Consider the following 15,062-nt stretch of genomic DNA (forward strand, 5'->3'; position numbering starts at 1 on the left):
GGCGAGACATTCGACCACCGCCTCGGGTGCGGCAAGACACAACCAACAGGGAGAGCCACATGGACCTTTTTTTTCTGGACTCTTTATTCAGGGTTGTCGTGTTTAATTCTGTTGTGCTAGGTGGCATTATCAGGAATATATAATCTCATTAATGAAACCGGCAGCCCGGTAGTCCAGTGGTTAGCGCGTCGGCTTCACAGTGCAGAGGTACCGGGTTCGATTCCAGCTCCGGCCTCCCTGTGTGGAGTTTGCATGTTCTCCCCAGGCCTGCGTGGGTTTTCTCCGGGTGCTCCGGTTTCCTCCCACGTCCCAAAAAACATGCGTGGCAGGCTGATTGAACACTCTAATTGTCCCTAGGTGTGAGTGTGAGTGCGAATGGTTGTTCGTCTCTGTGTGCCCTGCGATTGGCTGGCAACCGATTCAGGGTGTCCCCCGCCTACTGCCCGGAGACAGCTGGGATAGGCTCCAGCACCCCCCGCGACCCTAGTGAGGATCAAGTGGTTCGGAAAATGGATGGATGGATGGATTAATGAAACCACACCTTTATTGCACGCTCACTCGACGTGACAGAAAACGCAATTTTTTTCAGTCTGCGGCCTATTTTGAGTTCTTTTCCTCTGGGCCATGGTAGTGAGTGTTGCGATTAATTGGCAACCAAATTGCCGATATCAATCATGTAACATTTACATTGCATGTGTGCATGTGCTTAGAATTGGTTTTTATATTGTTTTTTTTCCCTACGGATTACTTCAAGTCATTTAGCCACCAAGCTTTCATAATGGAATTGCAAAAAAATTGCTGGAAAACAAATATAGCAGAATTGGAGAGCAATGGCTTGGCAACACTTTTTTTCTGCAATTCTTTTTTGCTTGGTAGAACACGGACGCAGCCTTACTGCCGACCATCAGCTACCCTGCCTTCGCCGTGGACGACGACGCCCTCTACAGCCAGACATTGGACAAAATCGTCCGCAAGCTCCGTGGCAAATACGGCTTCAAGCGCTTCCTCCGTGATGGATACCGTACCTCCAATGAGGACATGGACCGCCGATACTACAAACCTGCTGAAATGAAGGTAGGACATGAGTTATTTAGTCTTGGTTAGTTGAATGAAAATTTCACTCTATTTTACTGACTGAGGGGAACAACCCCTAAACCAGGGGTGTCCAAACTTTTTGCCAAGGGGGCCAGATTTGATGTGGTAAAATGTCGGGGGGCCGACCTTGGCTGACATTCTTTACATTGAACAACAATATTGTTCAAGAAATTTTAGTAAGCCAGTCTGTTTCACATTTCCATTTTTATTTTAATTTCAACAATCTTAAGAATTTCTTTTGGTTCATTTGAAACAGGTATATCACATGCAACTGCTTATTCACTTGACTTTTTCTTAAACAGAAGTCTCCTGAGTGCAAATTGATTGATTTGAAACATAAAATGTATCACCATGACTTTTCAATAGTCACAAAACCTTTGACTCGAACAACAGGGAAATGAACAAGCAATACACATATCCACAACTGCAAGGATCATTTGAAATATGACATATCAGTCAATGTAAACACGGAGTGATGTCTTGTTAACTCGTGAGTGATGCCCTCTAGTGTCTAAATGCTATTACTCATTTAGTGAATGCTATTACTCATTTAGCCACTAGAGGGAAGCAGTACTCCATGAAACATCACTCACCAGTCTACGAGACCTCAGTCAATGCAACCCGTTGTTCCATTGCGCCCAACCTGCGGGCCAGACGGCACTGATTTTATGACAGGGGCCGAGGGCCGGATGAAATTCGACTGCGGGACGGATTTGGCCCCCGGGCCGGACTTTGGACATGCTGCCCTAAACCCTCATTTGTAATCTGGGATCTTAAGTATTGTTTGAGAACCTGATTTAAAATGCTCGCAGAGGCTTGAATCCCTAATTTTAAACACTTAACTTCACATAGTGTTAATTTACGATCATCTCTGTTGAAAGTGTTTTGCAGCCGAGTCCGAAATTCTTCACAGGTTTTTGTTATTCGTGGTAGGACTCAGTCACTGACACCCGACTAATTGCCGGAAATTTTGCACTGCCTTTAGTGTCTATGCTATTTGTTAAGTATGCCACCCTTTCTGCAACAATATTCACACTCCTACTAAGGCCGAGGTAGGGCCGAAGCCAGTGAACTGAAGAACTTGCCAGCATTGAGAGAGAGCAACAACCCATCTGTGTCACAGCGTAACCAATCAGACGAGTGGCTCAAGCGCAAAATACACCCCAAGACCTGAACGGACGTTGGTCTCAAACTCGGCTCTTGTATCTTCCTCCCGTCACCTCCCTCTTCATCTTTTCACGTCTCCTCTCGCATCCTCCTACATCCTCAACGGCCGCTTATCGTCGCACAAACACATTTAAAAGACACGCATGGTTGCACCTTCACGCCAGGAAGTCACATTAGGAGAACTGGCGAGTCGACGCTTTGAAGACAACCATGCAGCTTACTTACTATGTTATTGCATTGGGACATTTTACACATAGTCATTATATGTTGTATGTAGAATTTTGAAGGAAACATTTATATACACACACACACACACACACACACACACCAAAAAAATGAATCGGCATCCGTGGTGAGCGACAAAACTTTCTTTGAACTTGATAATTAACTCCACCGACTGCATTTGGAGCTGCTGAGCGAGTCTGAGATCACTTTCGATAAGACTGCAGTGGGTCAATGGATCTGTTGATGAGTGTCAGTGGCACTCTTTCAAACTTGAAGAGACCTCCACTCGGACCGTGAGGGTCATGGGAATTCTCTCACTTGTCTTCTCCCTCTGTCGCCATTGAATTGCAACACGCGCGCACGCACACACGCACACGCACGCACACACACACACACACAGTGTGTATATATATTTTCTTGCTTTTTTTTTTTTTGCAGGTCCAGTCAGTGACATCATTGTATCATTGTTTGATCTGGAAATTATGATATTACAACCGATCAGCAATGATACATTCATCTTCCTAACCGCTTGATCCTCACTAGGGTCGCGGGGGGTGTTGGACCCTATCTCAGCTGTCTCCGGGCAGTAGGCGGGAGACACTCTGAATCGGTTGCCAGCCAATCGCAGGGCACACAGAAACGAACAACCATTCGCACTCACGCTCACACCTAGGGACAATTTAGAGTGTTCAATCAGCCTGCCACGCATGTTTTTGAAATGTGGGAGGAAACCGGAGCACCCGGAGAAAACCCACGCAGGCCCGGGGAGAACATGCAAACTCCACACAGGGAGGCCGGAGCTGGAATCGAACCCGGTACCTCTGCACTGTGAAGCCGACGTGCTAACCACTGGACTGCCGGGCCGCCCGCAATGATACATAAAATGCATATATCTGCCCAGCCAATCACATCTGTGTAAAGTTTTGAGGAAAACCCTTGAAGAGAACATGCAAACTCCAGAAAGGCCACAGCCCGGATTCAAACCCCCAACGTCAGAACTGTAAAGATGTGCTCATCACTTCCTCGCATATGCATTTTTTAAAAATCGAACACCTGCACTGTGCTTGTTACGCCGTTGAGGTTATAATAATAATACATTTTATTCATAAGCGCCTTTCAAGACACCCAAGGACACTTTACAATAACAAAAAAAAAACACAAAACAATGGTGTATCTGTACCAAACAAGTAGATCCGAATACAAATACATGTATTCCTCCCCCCAACAATACCTGCTATGTGTTTTATCTTGATCCTTTCTGGCTAAATACTCATCATCTGACAAAAGTTAGTGCTGTCATCCACTTGAAAGTGAACCTTCTCACCTCGCTGCAATGGGAAAGCAATAAATCCACACTTCCACCCTTTTTCTTTTTGTGTTTGTCCCGACAGCTCTTTGATGGGATCGAGTGCGAGTTTCCCATATTCTTCATCTTCATGATGATTGACGGTAAGCCTCCTCACATCCGCACCTTGACCGGCTCCCAGGGTGCCTGGAGCATGAGCCGAATGATGTTTTTTTTTGAATGCAGGAATTTAGTGGAATTAAAGTGTGAAATTTTGTTTAATGGCCTTTAAACAAATTGAAAAAGTTCTCAAGAGAAATGCCATTTCAAAGATCTGTATTCCCTTTCTTCATTCCACTGGCATTTAGTTTTATTAGAGCTGATAAATAAATAAATAATCTAAATAATATTTAGAAGCTGATGGTTTTTTTTTTTCTTGTTAGTAGAAAAAGCATAACATTATATATTATTGGGTGTGTGTATTTGTTGCAGGTGTGTTCAGAGGGAACCAGGCTCAGGTGAAAGAGTACCAAGACCTTCTTGACCCGATCATCTTTCAATCTTATGAGGGCAAGTATTCATGCGGCAATTATTGAGTGGTCAAATCCTTTTCCTCGAACTGACGACTCAGTGATCGGTTTGTCACTCTAGGCCACGCTGTCGTCCCCAAGTACTACTACGTGCCCGCAGACTTCGTGGAGGCCGAGCAAAGCAAGCATGGCAGTCAGAAGCGCTTCCCGAGCAATTCCGGACGTGACGGCAAGCTCTTTCTGTGGGGCCAAGCTCTTTACAACATTGCCAAGCTGCTAAGTAAGACACAGTAAATACAATTGATGGACGGCTCGATGTCATAAGATTCTGTGAAATTGATTGCTGATGCACATTTTTTTCGAATGCTTTAGTGTTAGTTTTAGTTTTTCTCTAGGCTTTCGATTTTGTTGGGGAAACTGATACAAGGGAGATAACTTTACAGTACAATAAAATAATGTGTATGTAATTGATTTTAAAATGTATTTATTGATATCATTTATTTGCGTGTCGATGACCTTGTGTCCCAGTTGACGAACTGATCAGCCCCAAGGACATTGACCCCATCCATCGCTACGTACCTCGCCAGGACCAACGCAACGTCAGCATGCGCTACTCCAACCAGGTCAGGCCTCAATGCTTCCATTTTCTGACAAAATATACAGTATATATCCCAATTTAGGGGCGGCCCGGTAGTCCAGTGGTTAGCACGTCGGCTTCACAGTGCAGAGGTACCGGGTTCGATTCCACCTCCGGCCTCCCTGTGTGGAGTTTGCATGTTCTCCCTGGGCCTGCGTGGGTTTTCTCCGGGTGCTCCGGTTTCCTCCCACATTCCAAAAACATGCGTGGCAGGCTGATTGGGCACTCTAAATTGTCCCTAGGTGTGAGTGTGAGTGCGAATGGTTGTTCGTTTCTGTGTGCCCTGCGATTGGCTGGCAACCGATTCAGGGTGTCCCCCGCCTACTGCCCGAGGACAGCTGGGATAGGCTCCAGCACCCCCCGCGACCCTAGTGAGGATCAAGCGGCTCGGAAGATGAATGAATGAATGAATGAATGAATATCCCAATTTACAGTAGCTTAGCACTATCTGGTTGGTGTGACAGAACACAAATGGATTTAAAATGTGACCAAATGAGAACATATTGGGTTCTGCTGTTGGCCGGTGAAAGGTAAGGGATGCTGGAGGTTAAAGTAAGTTATTTTCAACACAAAAGGAAAACCTATACGTAGGTGGACGTGGTTGTGTTGGCGTGTCGGTGCACTCCATTTACAATTTACCATTATGATCAAATTTCAATTTTCATTTTTTTAGACAATGACATGTTTTTGGCAAAAGAACAATAATGAATTCATTCCAATTGATTTGTTACGATAAAGGGTAAAAAAAAATGGCGAATGCGAGTATGAGCTCTGGCATTTATATCTATGAATATATACATGGGTGAAATTGGTTATTTTGGGGTCTCGGGTGGCAGGTGCTTAACCTAAGATTTGACGAAGTAGATCACGGCTCAACATGAAATTTGATGTACGTTTTCTTCAAGACATGACACATGAGAAATAAGAATGCACACACAGATATATTTGCAGCTTTCGTTTTGACCGTAGCAACAAACTCACCTTTTTAAAGGGCTTCAAAATGCTCAGAAATTCACCAACATTTGCCACTGCATATGTCTTAGCGACAGTCTGGTGTAAAGGGTCGCAGATGTTACCCCAAACAATTAACTCGCTTGAACCCCCTGGTAAGTGCTCACTGATTTTTATGAAATTCAGAAGACCCATTTAGAATGACGGGATGCACGGAAGAGTGTCAAAAACTCATTACATGCAAATGAACAGGAAGTCATTTAGTTAGAAGCCGCCATTTTTGGATGTTTGTTCGTTTCCACCAAAATGTCTGTCGAAAATATCGTACTGTGAGTTCAAAGGGAGGTAATGGATGTGTTTGAGGGCCACCACACCATTCATATTACCCAATAGGTGTCACTACGTCTTGTTATATAACACGGCGGATGCGTCTGCACTCGAGATGGTTGTGTGCATGTGCGCGTGTAGCTCACTGTGATGCGTTCCAGTCCATTTCGCAAGAGGAGCATCGATGCATTTCACGGAGTGGCGCATAAAAAGGCCGCTGTGAGTAAATGAAGCAATCACACGTGACGGCGTAGTCGTCTTCATTTGTCCGTGCGCCGCCACGTCCTGTAAATAAAGTCTTCAGAACGCTGCCCCGTTGCATCACATTAATGGAATATAAAATAGCATATAAGCCATTGAAAGTAATAGCGCTATAAAACTAGCGATAGTTCTTCCTCGCCAGTGATGATTACCGATTGACTTGGACGGCCAATTTTATTTTGAGATTTCATAAAATGCTTTTTTTTCTCCATTTGTGGCCTCCCCTGTAATATACCCCACACTCCAACAAAGGATTCCTCCTTTTGAATGAATCCCTTAGGAATAAAATATGGTGCCTTTTCGCACATTCAGTGTTATATATTCTGCACTCTACATTTGCTTTAGGATTTTTTTTGTTTTTAATAATTGTCGAAACTAATGTTGTGGTGTCCTTCAAACAAATCATTGTTTCAAACAAATGTCTACAGAGCTAGATGTGGCATCTGTAAAGCTGATAATTATCGTGGAGTTTTAAGACAAATTGGCAAAAATAAGAAAAAACGCATTGCTCTCTTGCCCTCACTCCATATATTGTGTTAAAATGTGTATTCATTGTTTTAAAAAAAGACATTGAAGTACCATAAATGTTATAAAAACATGCCCAAGATGTATTACATTTATTGTGTTGGTGGGGCAGTGGGGGGGTTCTTACTGTATTATATACAGTGTGTGTGTGTATTATAATACACACACACACACACACACACACACACACACACACACACACACACACACACACTTCAAACAGCCAATCAGAATTGTGATGGTATGAGATGTTGCAAATGTTATGCCTGTCATTAATATTTAATTTATTGCTGTCATTGTTAAGGGACCAAAAAAGAAGTCATGATATATATTTTAATCGATTATTAAATTGTTCTGAAAAATAGCGGAATTGGCATCCGCCTGAAAAATTGCCTACCGGCCTGACTGTCAATGCATGCCTACCGGCCTGACTGTCAATGCATCGCCGTATTAAAGCAAAATGCTGCTGTGTATTTGCAAAATGTTAGCAACGTGCAAACAGGGGAAAAAATATGGTACATTATGTCATGTCTGACTTATTCACGTGTTGCATCCACACGCTGTTAGTAATGCCAGACGCACATCACGTCATTTGGCATTCATGGGGGCACCTGCTGTGTTTGTTTGTGTGCACCATGATAGATTTTTGCTTCTTTTCTGTCACGCACCTGAGACTGCCTGCAATGTCGTCATGGTTACTGCCCAACCATTGCATTGATGCGGGATGGGGGTGGGAGGAGGGGCCAAAAATGACTCGATGGAGAGAAAATATTTCAACCTGCTGTACTTCATCCTTGCATCACTACCCTCCAGCATGCAGGTGCATCTTGGTAGAGGATTATAGCATGTACATGTGTGCTCGGTACTGTGCTGCCGTCACGCACGTACAGTAAAATCTATATGTCAAAGTCGGGTTTCAAGTTCGGATGAGAGTTTTAAAAAAAGGCTTGGTGTTTGAAGATTTTGAGTCCATTCTATATAACTGGGGTTTAAAGGCAGTTCCAAGTTGAGACTTGATAATTATATCGTACTAATCAGGCCTCTTATCTTTTTGTTTCCCCGTAGGATATTGTAGGAACATGCCTTAGAATGCATGGATATTTTCTACATAGTGTACGTACCCCTTAAAGCTTCTCAAGGTCGGTAGAATATTCCCCCTCCGTCTTTTACCAACTCTACAGCTCCACAATATCATCCTACAACCCCTTGAACCCATTCTTGCGCCCCCTCCCGCCGTCCCACCGTCCAGGCCTTTGATGTTAAACCTGTGACACGTTCAAATGCCCTCATCAAAAATACAAATCTCTGTGCACCGGCACGCAGCCGCCAGCGGCATGAAAGGAAGGGGATTATATTTCATTTCACATGGAGACGGAGAGCGCGGGTGAGGGAGATGGGGGGGAATGCGACGGCGTTCTCCCGCTTCGACTTTGTGCGACAAGTCTTTTTTATTCCTTGGTGATGCCACACTCGCAGACTAGGAGGCAACGTGACCTTGGAAGAGAGACACGCTCAATGCAAACTTTTCTGTTTCAAATCATTCGATGATTGAAGATTTCTGCCAATCAATTGGGCTGAGTGGCAGGCTGTCGACGAACACCACACGACAGGAAATAAAACAAACAAAAAAAAGAAGGGGGCGGCCCGGTAGTCCAGTGGTTAGCACGTGGGCTTCACAGTGCAGAGGTACCGGGTTCGATTCCAGCTCCGGCCTCCCTGTGTGGAGTTTGCATGTTCTCCCCGGGCCGGCGTGGGTTTTCTCCGGGTGCTCCGGTTTCCTCCCACGTTCCAAAAAACATGCGTGGCAGGCTGATTGAACACTCTAAATTGTCCCTAGGTGTGAGCGCGAATGGTTATATGTTTCTGTGTGCCCTGCGATTGGCTGGCAACCGATTCAGGGTGTCCCCCGCCTACTGCCCAAAGACAGCTGGGATAGGCTCCAGCACCCCCCGCGACCCTAGTGAGGATCAAGCGCCTCGGAAGATGAATGAATGAATGGAAAAAAAAGAAGGTATGACATGAAAATAAGTGAAGCATTTGCAGTGTGATATCTGCTCATATAACATTTATATAAGCTTCACTAATCGGTGAGTGGTTGAAAGTATATACACTGCAATATAAAAATAAGTGAAAATATACTTCATTATGAAGAGGTAACAAACAAATTGTGCTTTAAATTTAAGTGGAGGGGAGAAGGACACCAGCTCTACCATTGAAAAAGTGATTCACATTTTATTTTTAAAACCTTTTTTTTTGTATAACAAGACTCGAAACGTTTGTAAAAAGACTTGTTTGCATTTCATTTTACGAACGAATTTATTTAAAGTTTTAAATTGGGCCTTCAAATTGGGTTTTATTATTTTTTTCAGATTCACACATTTTGGGGATCACTTTCTCAGAATTTTTGACCATTTTTAATTTTTAAAAAACTTTTTTTTTCATTGAGTACTTTTTAAAATTTTTATGTCATTTCTTACATGAGTTGTATTCTAAACTTTTTTTTTCATTTTTCTAACTTTTTTTTTACTACAATTGTTTTTTAGATATTGAACTACTTCTAACAGTTTTTTACATTTATTTATTTTTGGACAGTTCCCACAGATTATTTTGGCCACTCGTCAGTATGAAAAAACACATCATTGAAACCAACAATCAATCAATAGAAAAGTTAGACAAAAAGTAGAAGGACTGATGTTGTCGCTTTTGAGGCTCAGGTGCCTCCGCAGTCCACACTCTGGCAAAATCCCTTGTTTGTTTTCACAGATTTACCGCTGGCCACAGATTGATTGTCAGCAAGGGGAAGGCGAACAAAGTACCAGAAGCAGAATGGTTCTTTTCCTCTTTTTTTCCCCCCCTACCTCTAGGGGAGAAGAGAGATCTCGGTGTCAGGAAATGAGGAAGGGCATAAAGATTAAGGTTAAAAAGAAGAATGGGTGTGGATAAGAAGAGAAAGGGGAAAAAATGGTGGAAGGTGCACAAAACGAGATAATTAGGACCAAATTCAAGGGAGCGGAAAACAAGGACGGGTAGAAGGCAATGAAATAAATGATAAAGTAAAGAAGGGCTTTTCTTGTTCTCCCGAGTTTGTTAAAATTGGAATTTAGCTGGCAAATGCGACGAAATGGTTGACTCCAGGTAGTGTCCACTGACCGACGGATTTATGGCTTCGTTGTCAAGATTAATTATTATTGCCAATTTTTTAATGATAGGACCTTTAGCCGACACTAACGTCTGATTGTGTGAATGTGTGGACTAGTCCTACTGTCTTGGTTATGGTGTCAAAGAAGAGAGCCAGGGTCAGGGTTTAAAGTCAAGGTTTCAAACCTGAGTGGGGTTTGCAAAACTAGGGTTTAGATTTCAAATGAAGGTTTCAAACCTGGGTTGATGTTTTAGGGCACAGGTGTCAAAGTCAAGGCCCGGGGGCCAGATCCGGTCCCCCACATCATTTTATGTGGTCCACCAGCAATTCATTGTCTCACCTTCTATGATCCTTGTGAAAGTTTGGACCGAAATGTCAAATTATGATTGTGTGATGAATAACGTAGAAATTTTGCAATCATCTTGTTACCCTGTCTGCACTCACTTGAACAATAATCGAACAAACAGCGATCAAATAGCTGTTTTGAAGACGCGTCACAAGGAAGCAGTGACAGGTTTGACGAAGGTTGAAATGACAGCCGAAACTGTCAGCTCGGTAAGACTTTTCACCAAAAGAGACCATTGTCTGGAAAAAAAAGAAACTTTCAACCTAATTGAACAAACACCTACTTGACTTGAGTGATTAAAATCTAGTCATCCATCCATTTGTTTGTGTACAAGTAGTAATACGATGAGATGATTCCGTAAACATTGATTCAGTTTCACAGTTGTAACGACCCTCTGAGGGAAGACGTAATTCCAAAGTGGCCCACGACAAAAATCTGTTTGACACCCTTGTTGTAGGGCTTGAAAACCCGGTTTGGTGTTAGCCCAGGTTCATGTTCGGGTTTCAGTGTCTGTGCGCTGCTGAAAATTACTTAGTGTGTCGCATGTGAAATGTGTTGCTTGTGGGAACGTGTCAGTAGTGCCACGCTGAGTACCGCGATTCATTTTTCATGGCTGCTGGCTCAACCTCCTCCTGCAGCTCGCAGCCGACTTCTTCCTCTGCTTCCACTCTACTTTTCCACCGCATCAAGCCGTTGACCGTGTAACACTCCTTCAATGAGTTGCTGAAGTGACTTTTTGGAAAGAATGTGCATAAAATATACAGCAGGTGAATAATGCAAGTTCCAGGACCGACAATCTGACTCCTTTTGTGTGAGACAGCGCTCACCTACTTTCTCCCTAGCGACCAAACTTTTCGGATCGTACTGAAAAAGAAAAAGACACAACATCATGACGGTTTAGCGATGAAAGGCTCATTTTGATGCCTTCAGAGGAAGCAGGGCAGCATTTCAACGCAGAATAGACTGTCTTACTGCATCATCTGCAGTTGCTGGTTCAGGATTTATATCTCATTTCAATTCCGCGGGCATTGAGGGTGCGCTTTGCCTCCATCCACTGTCAGTTGATGCCGAATTGCTCTAGATTCTTATTTCAGCTCACATCACTTCATCTCCCGCAGTGTCAGTCGACCTCCGTCAAATCAGTGCACTTTTTTGTGCACTTTTGTTGGCTTTCAGCCCGGTTGAATGGCAATTGAACACTTTATTCTCACAAGGGTTGCAGGGGGCTGCTGGAGCTTATCCCAGCCGTCTTCGGGCAGTTGGCAGGGGACACCCTGAACCGGTTGCCAGCCAATCGCAGGGCACACAGAGACGAACAACTATCGGCGCTCACACTAACACCTAGAGGCAATTTAGAGCAGGGGTGTCCAAACTTTTTTCCAAGGGGGCCAGATTTTATGTGGTAAAATGTTGGGGGGCCGACATCACTCACCAGTCTACGAGACCTCAGTCAATGCAACACGTGTTCCATTGCGCCGAACCTGCGGGCCAGACGGCACTGATTTTATGACAGGGGCCGAGGGCCGGATGAAATTTGAGCACGGGCCGGATTTGACCCCCGGGCCGGACTTTGGACATGCCTGATTTAGAGTGTTCACTCATCCTGCTATGCTTTTTTGGAATGTGGGAGGAAACCGGAGTACCCGGAGAAAACCCACCCGGAGCCGGGATTGAACCCTCGACTGCACTGTGAGGTCGATGTGCAAACCTCTGGATCACCGGGCCGCCCTATTTACCTTTCTGCCTTTCTACCGAATCTTCCTACGCACCCACCTTTCCTCCGGCCTAAACTACAAACTACCTAGCTCTCAATGATCAAGTCAAGTCAACAGTATTTATAGAGCACTTTCAAACAGCAATGGCTGCATACAAAGTGCTGTACATGGAGCGATTTAGCATGCACAATAAACAGTAAGACGAATCGGCAATAAAGGCGGTAGAAAGCACCAAGCAGTAAAATCAAGAACAAATCTAAGTCATGCTGAGTCGCTGCTGATTCATTTAATGTTGACATGAACCTCACATTTTGTGTGTGTGTGTGTGTCTCTCTCTCTCACAGGGCCCCATAGAGAATGATGTTGTGGTCCATGTTTCCCTGATCGCTGAGAGCCAGAGGTACATTGTGCATTTGACTTTTCTTCCGGTCGTCCTGTTTGTTGTCGCGATTGTACATTTGTGATCACACTCTGTTTAGTTTAAGTGCGACAGTAGAGGAACAAAGTACAAAAACAATTTTAAGCGAGGATTTTATGGAAGAAGACATATGGTACATATCCTTTATTTTTTTAATTTGTGTTTAGACTGCAAGTGTTTCTGAACACGTACGGTATTCAGACGCAGACACCGCAGCAGGTGGAGCCCATCCAAATCTGGCCTCAAAAGGAGTTGGTCAAGGTAATGCATTCTCACACACACGCATACCGACTTATTCCTGAAAGCAGCGGATTTGAGAGATAATGACATGAGATTTCATGGAATCTTTGCATCAAACTTGAGAATTCAGCCTGAGCAACATGGAATTTGCTCGGCTTTGTGTCATGACTAGAGCCATTAAAAGTTTGCAAGGACCTTAAAGTCAACAAGGTCACATCTTGACCAAACGTCTCGTGTATGATGACGTTTTTGCTTACTTAGGAACAAAAAGCCAACAGTAAACGGCTGGCCTATTAATCATCGTTTGATTAAAAGTCATTTTTGCGTTGGGTTGTTACGAGCGGGTTTCATTCACTTCTAAACAAGTCGTGGAGTCGTAAACACCGTGTACGTGATTGCCTTCTGAGATCAAGTGGCACTAGCAAGTTTACATTGCTAAGCTACACCCCCTTTGCTTTGTGTTTACGGTAATTGCAAGAGCCCCCCTCCCCAAAAAAAAATAGCATCGACACCGCCGCAGAGCTAATCAATGTTGCAATCAGTCAGATTGCATGTCAGCAGCCATTTCCTCATCTTGATTGTCACATTCATCAAAGACATGCTGTCAGCTCCATGCCATTGATCCTCTCAGCGCTACCGTACTTATCCACAATTGATCAACATAATGGCCCGGATCAACCGCCGTCATTTGTCCCGAAAGAAAGTCGTACTTGGATGCTCATCTTAGGTAAAAATAGGTTACGTGAGCCCGGCAACACTCCAGCGCAGATGACAAACACTCACCTTTGCACACCTGCAACCTTTCAACTCACAGCGCACATGGCTGAGAAGTCTTTGTTTATCATACGATCCGCACTCAGGGTTTCATGAAATGAAATGCACACATGCAGGACCTTGCCCAACACACTTACAATGCAAGCAAGAACAAATAAAAAGTAAAAAGCAACAAAAACAACTTAATTTATGAGCTCTTTGTGAACAATGATGTCATATCATCACATGTAGCGATCTGCTAGCTAACAGCCAATCAGAATGTTTACTTGTCAGCCACAGTCGATGCTTTGCCTGCTGCTCCCATCGACCATTTTGTTACCGATGTTGAGTGTGTGTGTGTGTGTGTGTGTGTGTGTGTGTGTGTGCGTGTGTGTGTGTGTGTGTGTGTGTGTGTGAGCTTGCATTGTTGCAGTATACACTTGGTATGAAGAAGGCTGCATTTGGATGCATCTTCTGTGGCGTATGATCAATAATCACTTGGAGTCCTTCTTAGGAGGCAAAGAGTTCAGAGATCATTCAGCAGAAAGTAAAGTTCATGATCCGGCGATGATGATGATGGTGATGAAGAAAAGCATTACGAGAAAACCGCGGCGGCCGTCGTTGCCACTTTGTCACATATCTTCTGCATCCTTCAACGCCTTTGAGAGCAAAATTCACTCTGCGCGTTGTTTACCCGCCCGGGGGTCAGAGCGGGAATCGCGGAGCAAGCGGCGGGATTTAGTACAGACTACAAATTAAAAGAGCACTTTGTAGAGTGGATAACTGTAAAGACACTTTTCGATTTTCTGCCTGCCGCTTAATGGACTTTTCCTGAGCTTCGGCATGCCCGCTTGTGTAATCCTTCAGAGCGCTTGAAAGCCGACCGCGCAAGCACACTGTGTGCGCTTGTGTGGAGCAGACTGTGAATCACACAGTGGAACACACAGGAGCACATAGCGCACTGAGGGGAACAACCCCTAAACCAGGGGTGTCCAAACTTTTTGCCAAGGGGGCCAGATTTCATGTGGTAAAATGTCGGGGGGCTGACCTTGGCTGACATTCTTTACATTGAACAACAATATTGTTCAACAAATTTTAGTAAGCCAGTCTGTTTCACATTTCCATTTTTATTTTAATTTCAACAATCTTAAGAATTTCTTTTGGTTCATTTGAAACAGGTATATCACATGCAACTGCTTATTCACTTGACTTTTTCTTAAACAGAAGTCTCCTGAGTGCAAATTGATTGATTTGAAACATAAAATGTGTCACCATGACTTTTCAATAGTCACAAAACCTTTGACTCGAACAACAGGGAAATGAACAAGCAATACACATATCCACAACTGCAAGGATCATTTGAAATATGACATATCGGTCAATATAAACACGGAGTGATGCCCTCTAGTGTCTAAATGCTATTACTCATTTAGTGAATGCTATTACTC

At 43.9% G+C, this 15,062-nt stretch overlaps 1 protein-coding gene across 4 annotated transcripts in view; it reads left to right on the forward strand.

Moving 5' to 3' along the window:
• The window catches only part of phkb (phosphorylase kinase, beta), a 62,841-nt gene that overhangs the window by 21,338 nt on the left and 26,441 nt on the right, over positions 1-15,062 (forward strand). For all 4 annotated transcript variants that reach the window (XM_052062449.1, XM_052062448.1, XM_052062451.1 and 1 more), the window contains 7 exons: positions 877-1,074; positions 3,879-3,936; positions 4,265-4,342; positions 4,424-4,582; positions 4,831-4,925; positions 12,548-12,603; positions 12,789-12,882. In XM_052062449.1, the coding sequence (XP_051918409.1) occupies positions 877-1,074; positions 3,879-3,936; positions 4,265-4,342; positions 4,424-4,582; positions 4,831-4,925; positions 12,548-12,603; positions 12,789-12,882 (738 nt within the window). The remainder of the gene's footprint in view (positions 1-876; positions 1,075-3,878; positions 3,937-4,264; positions 4,343-4,423; positions 4,583-4,830; positions 4,926-12,547; positions 12,604-12,788; positions 12,883-15,062) is intronic.

The sequence above is a fragment of the Hippocampus zosterae genome, chromosome 4 (assembly GCF_025434085.1).
Source record: "Hippocampus zosterae strain Florida chromosome 4, ASM2543408v3, whole genome shotgun sequence".
Lineage (NCBI taxonomy): Eukaryota > Metazoa > Chordata > Actinopteri > Syngnathiformes > Syngnathidae > Hippocampus > Hippocampus zosterae.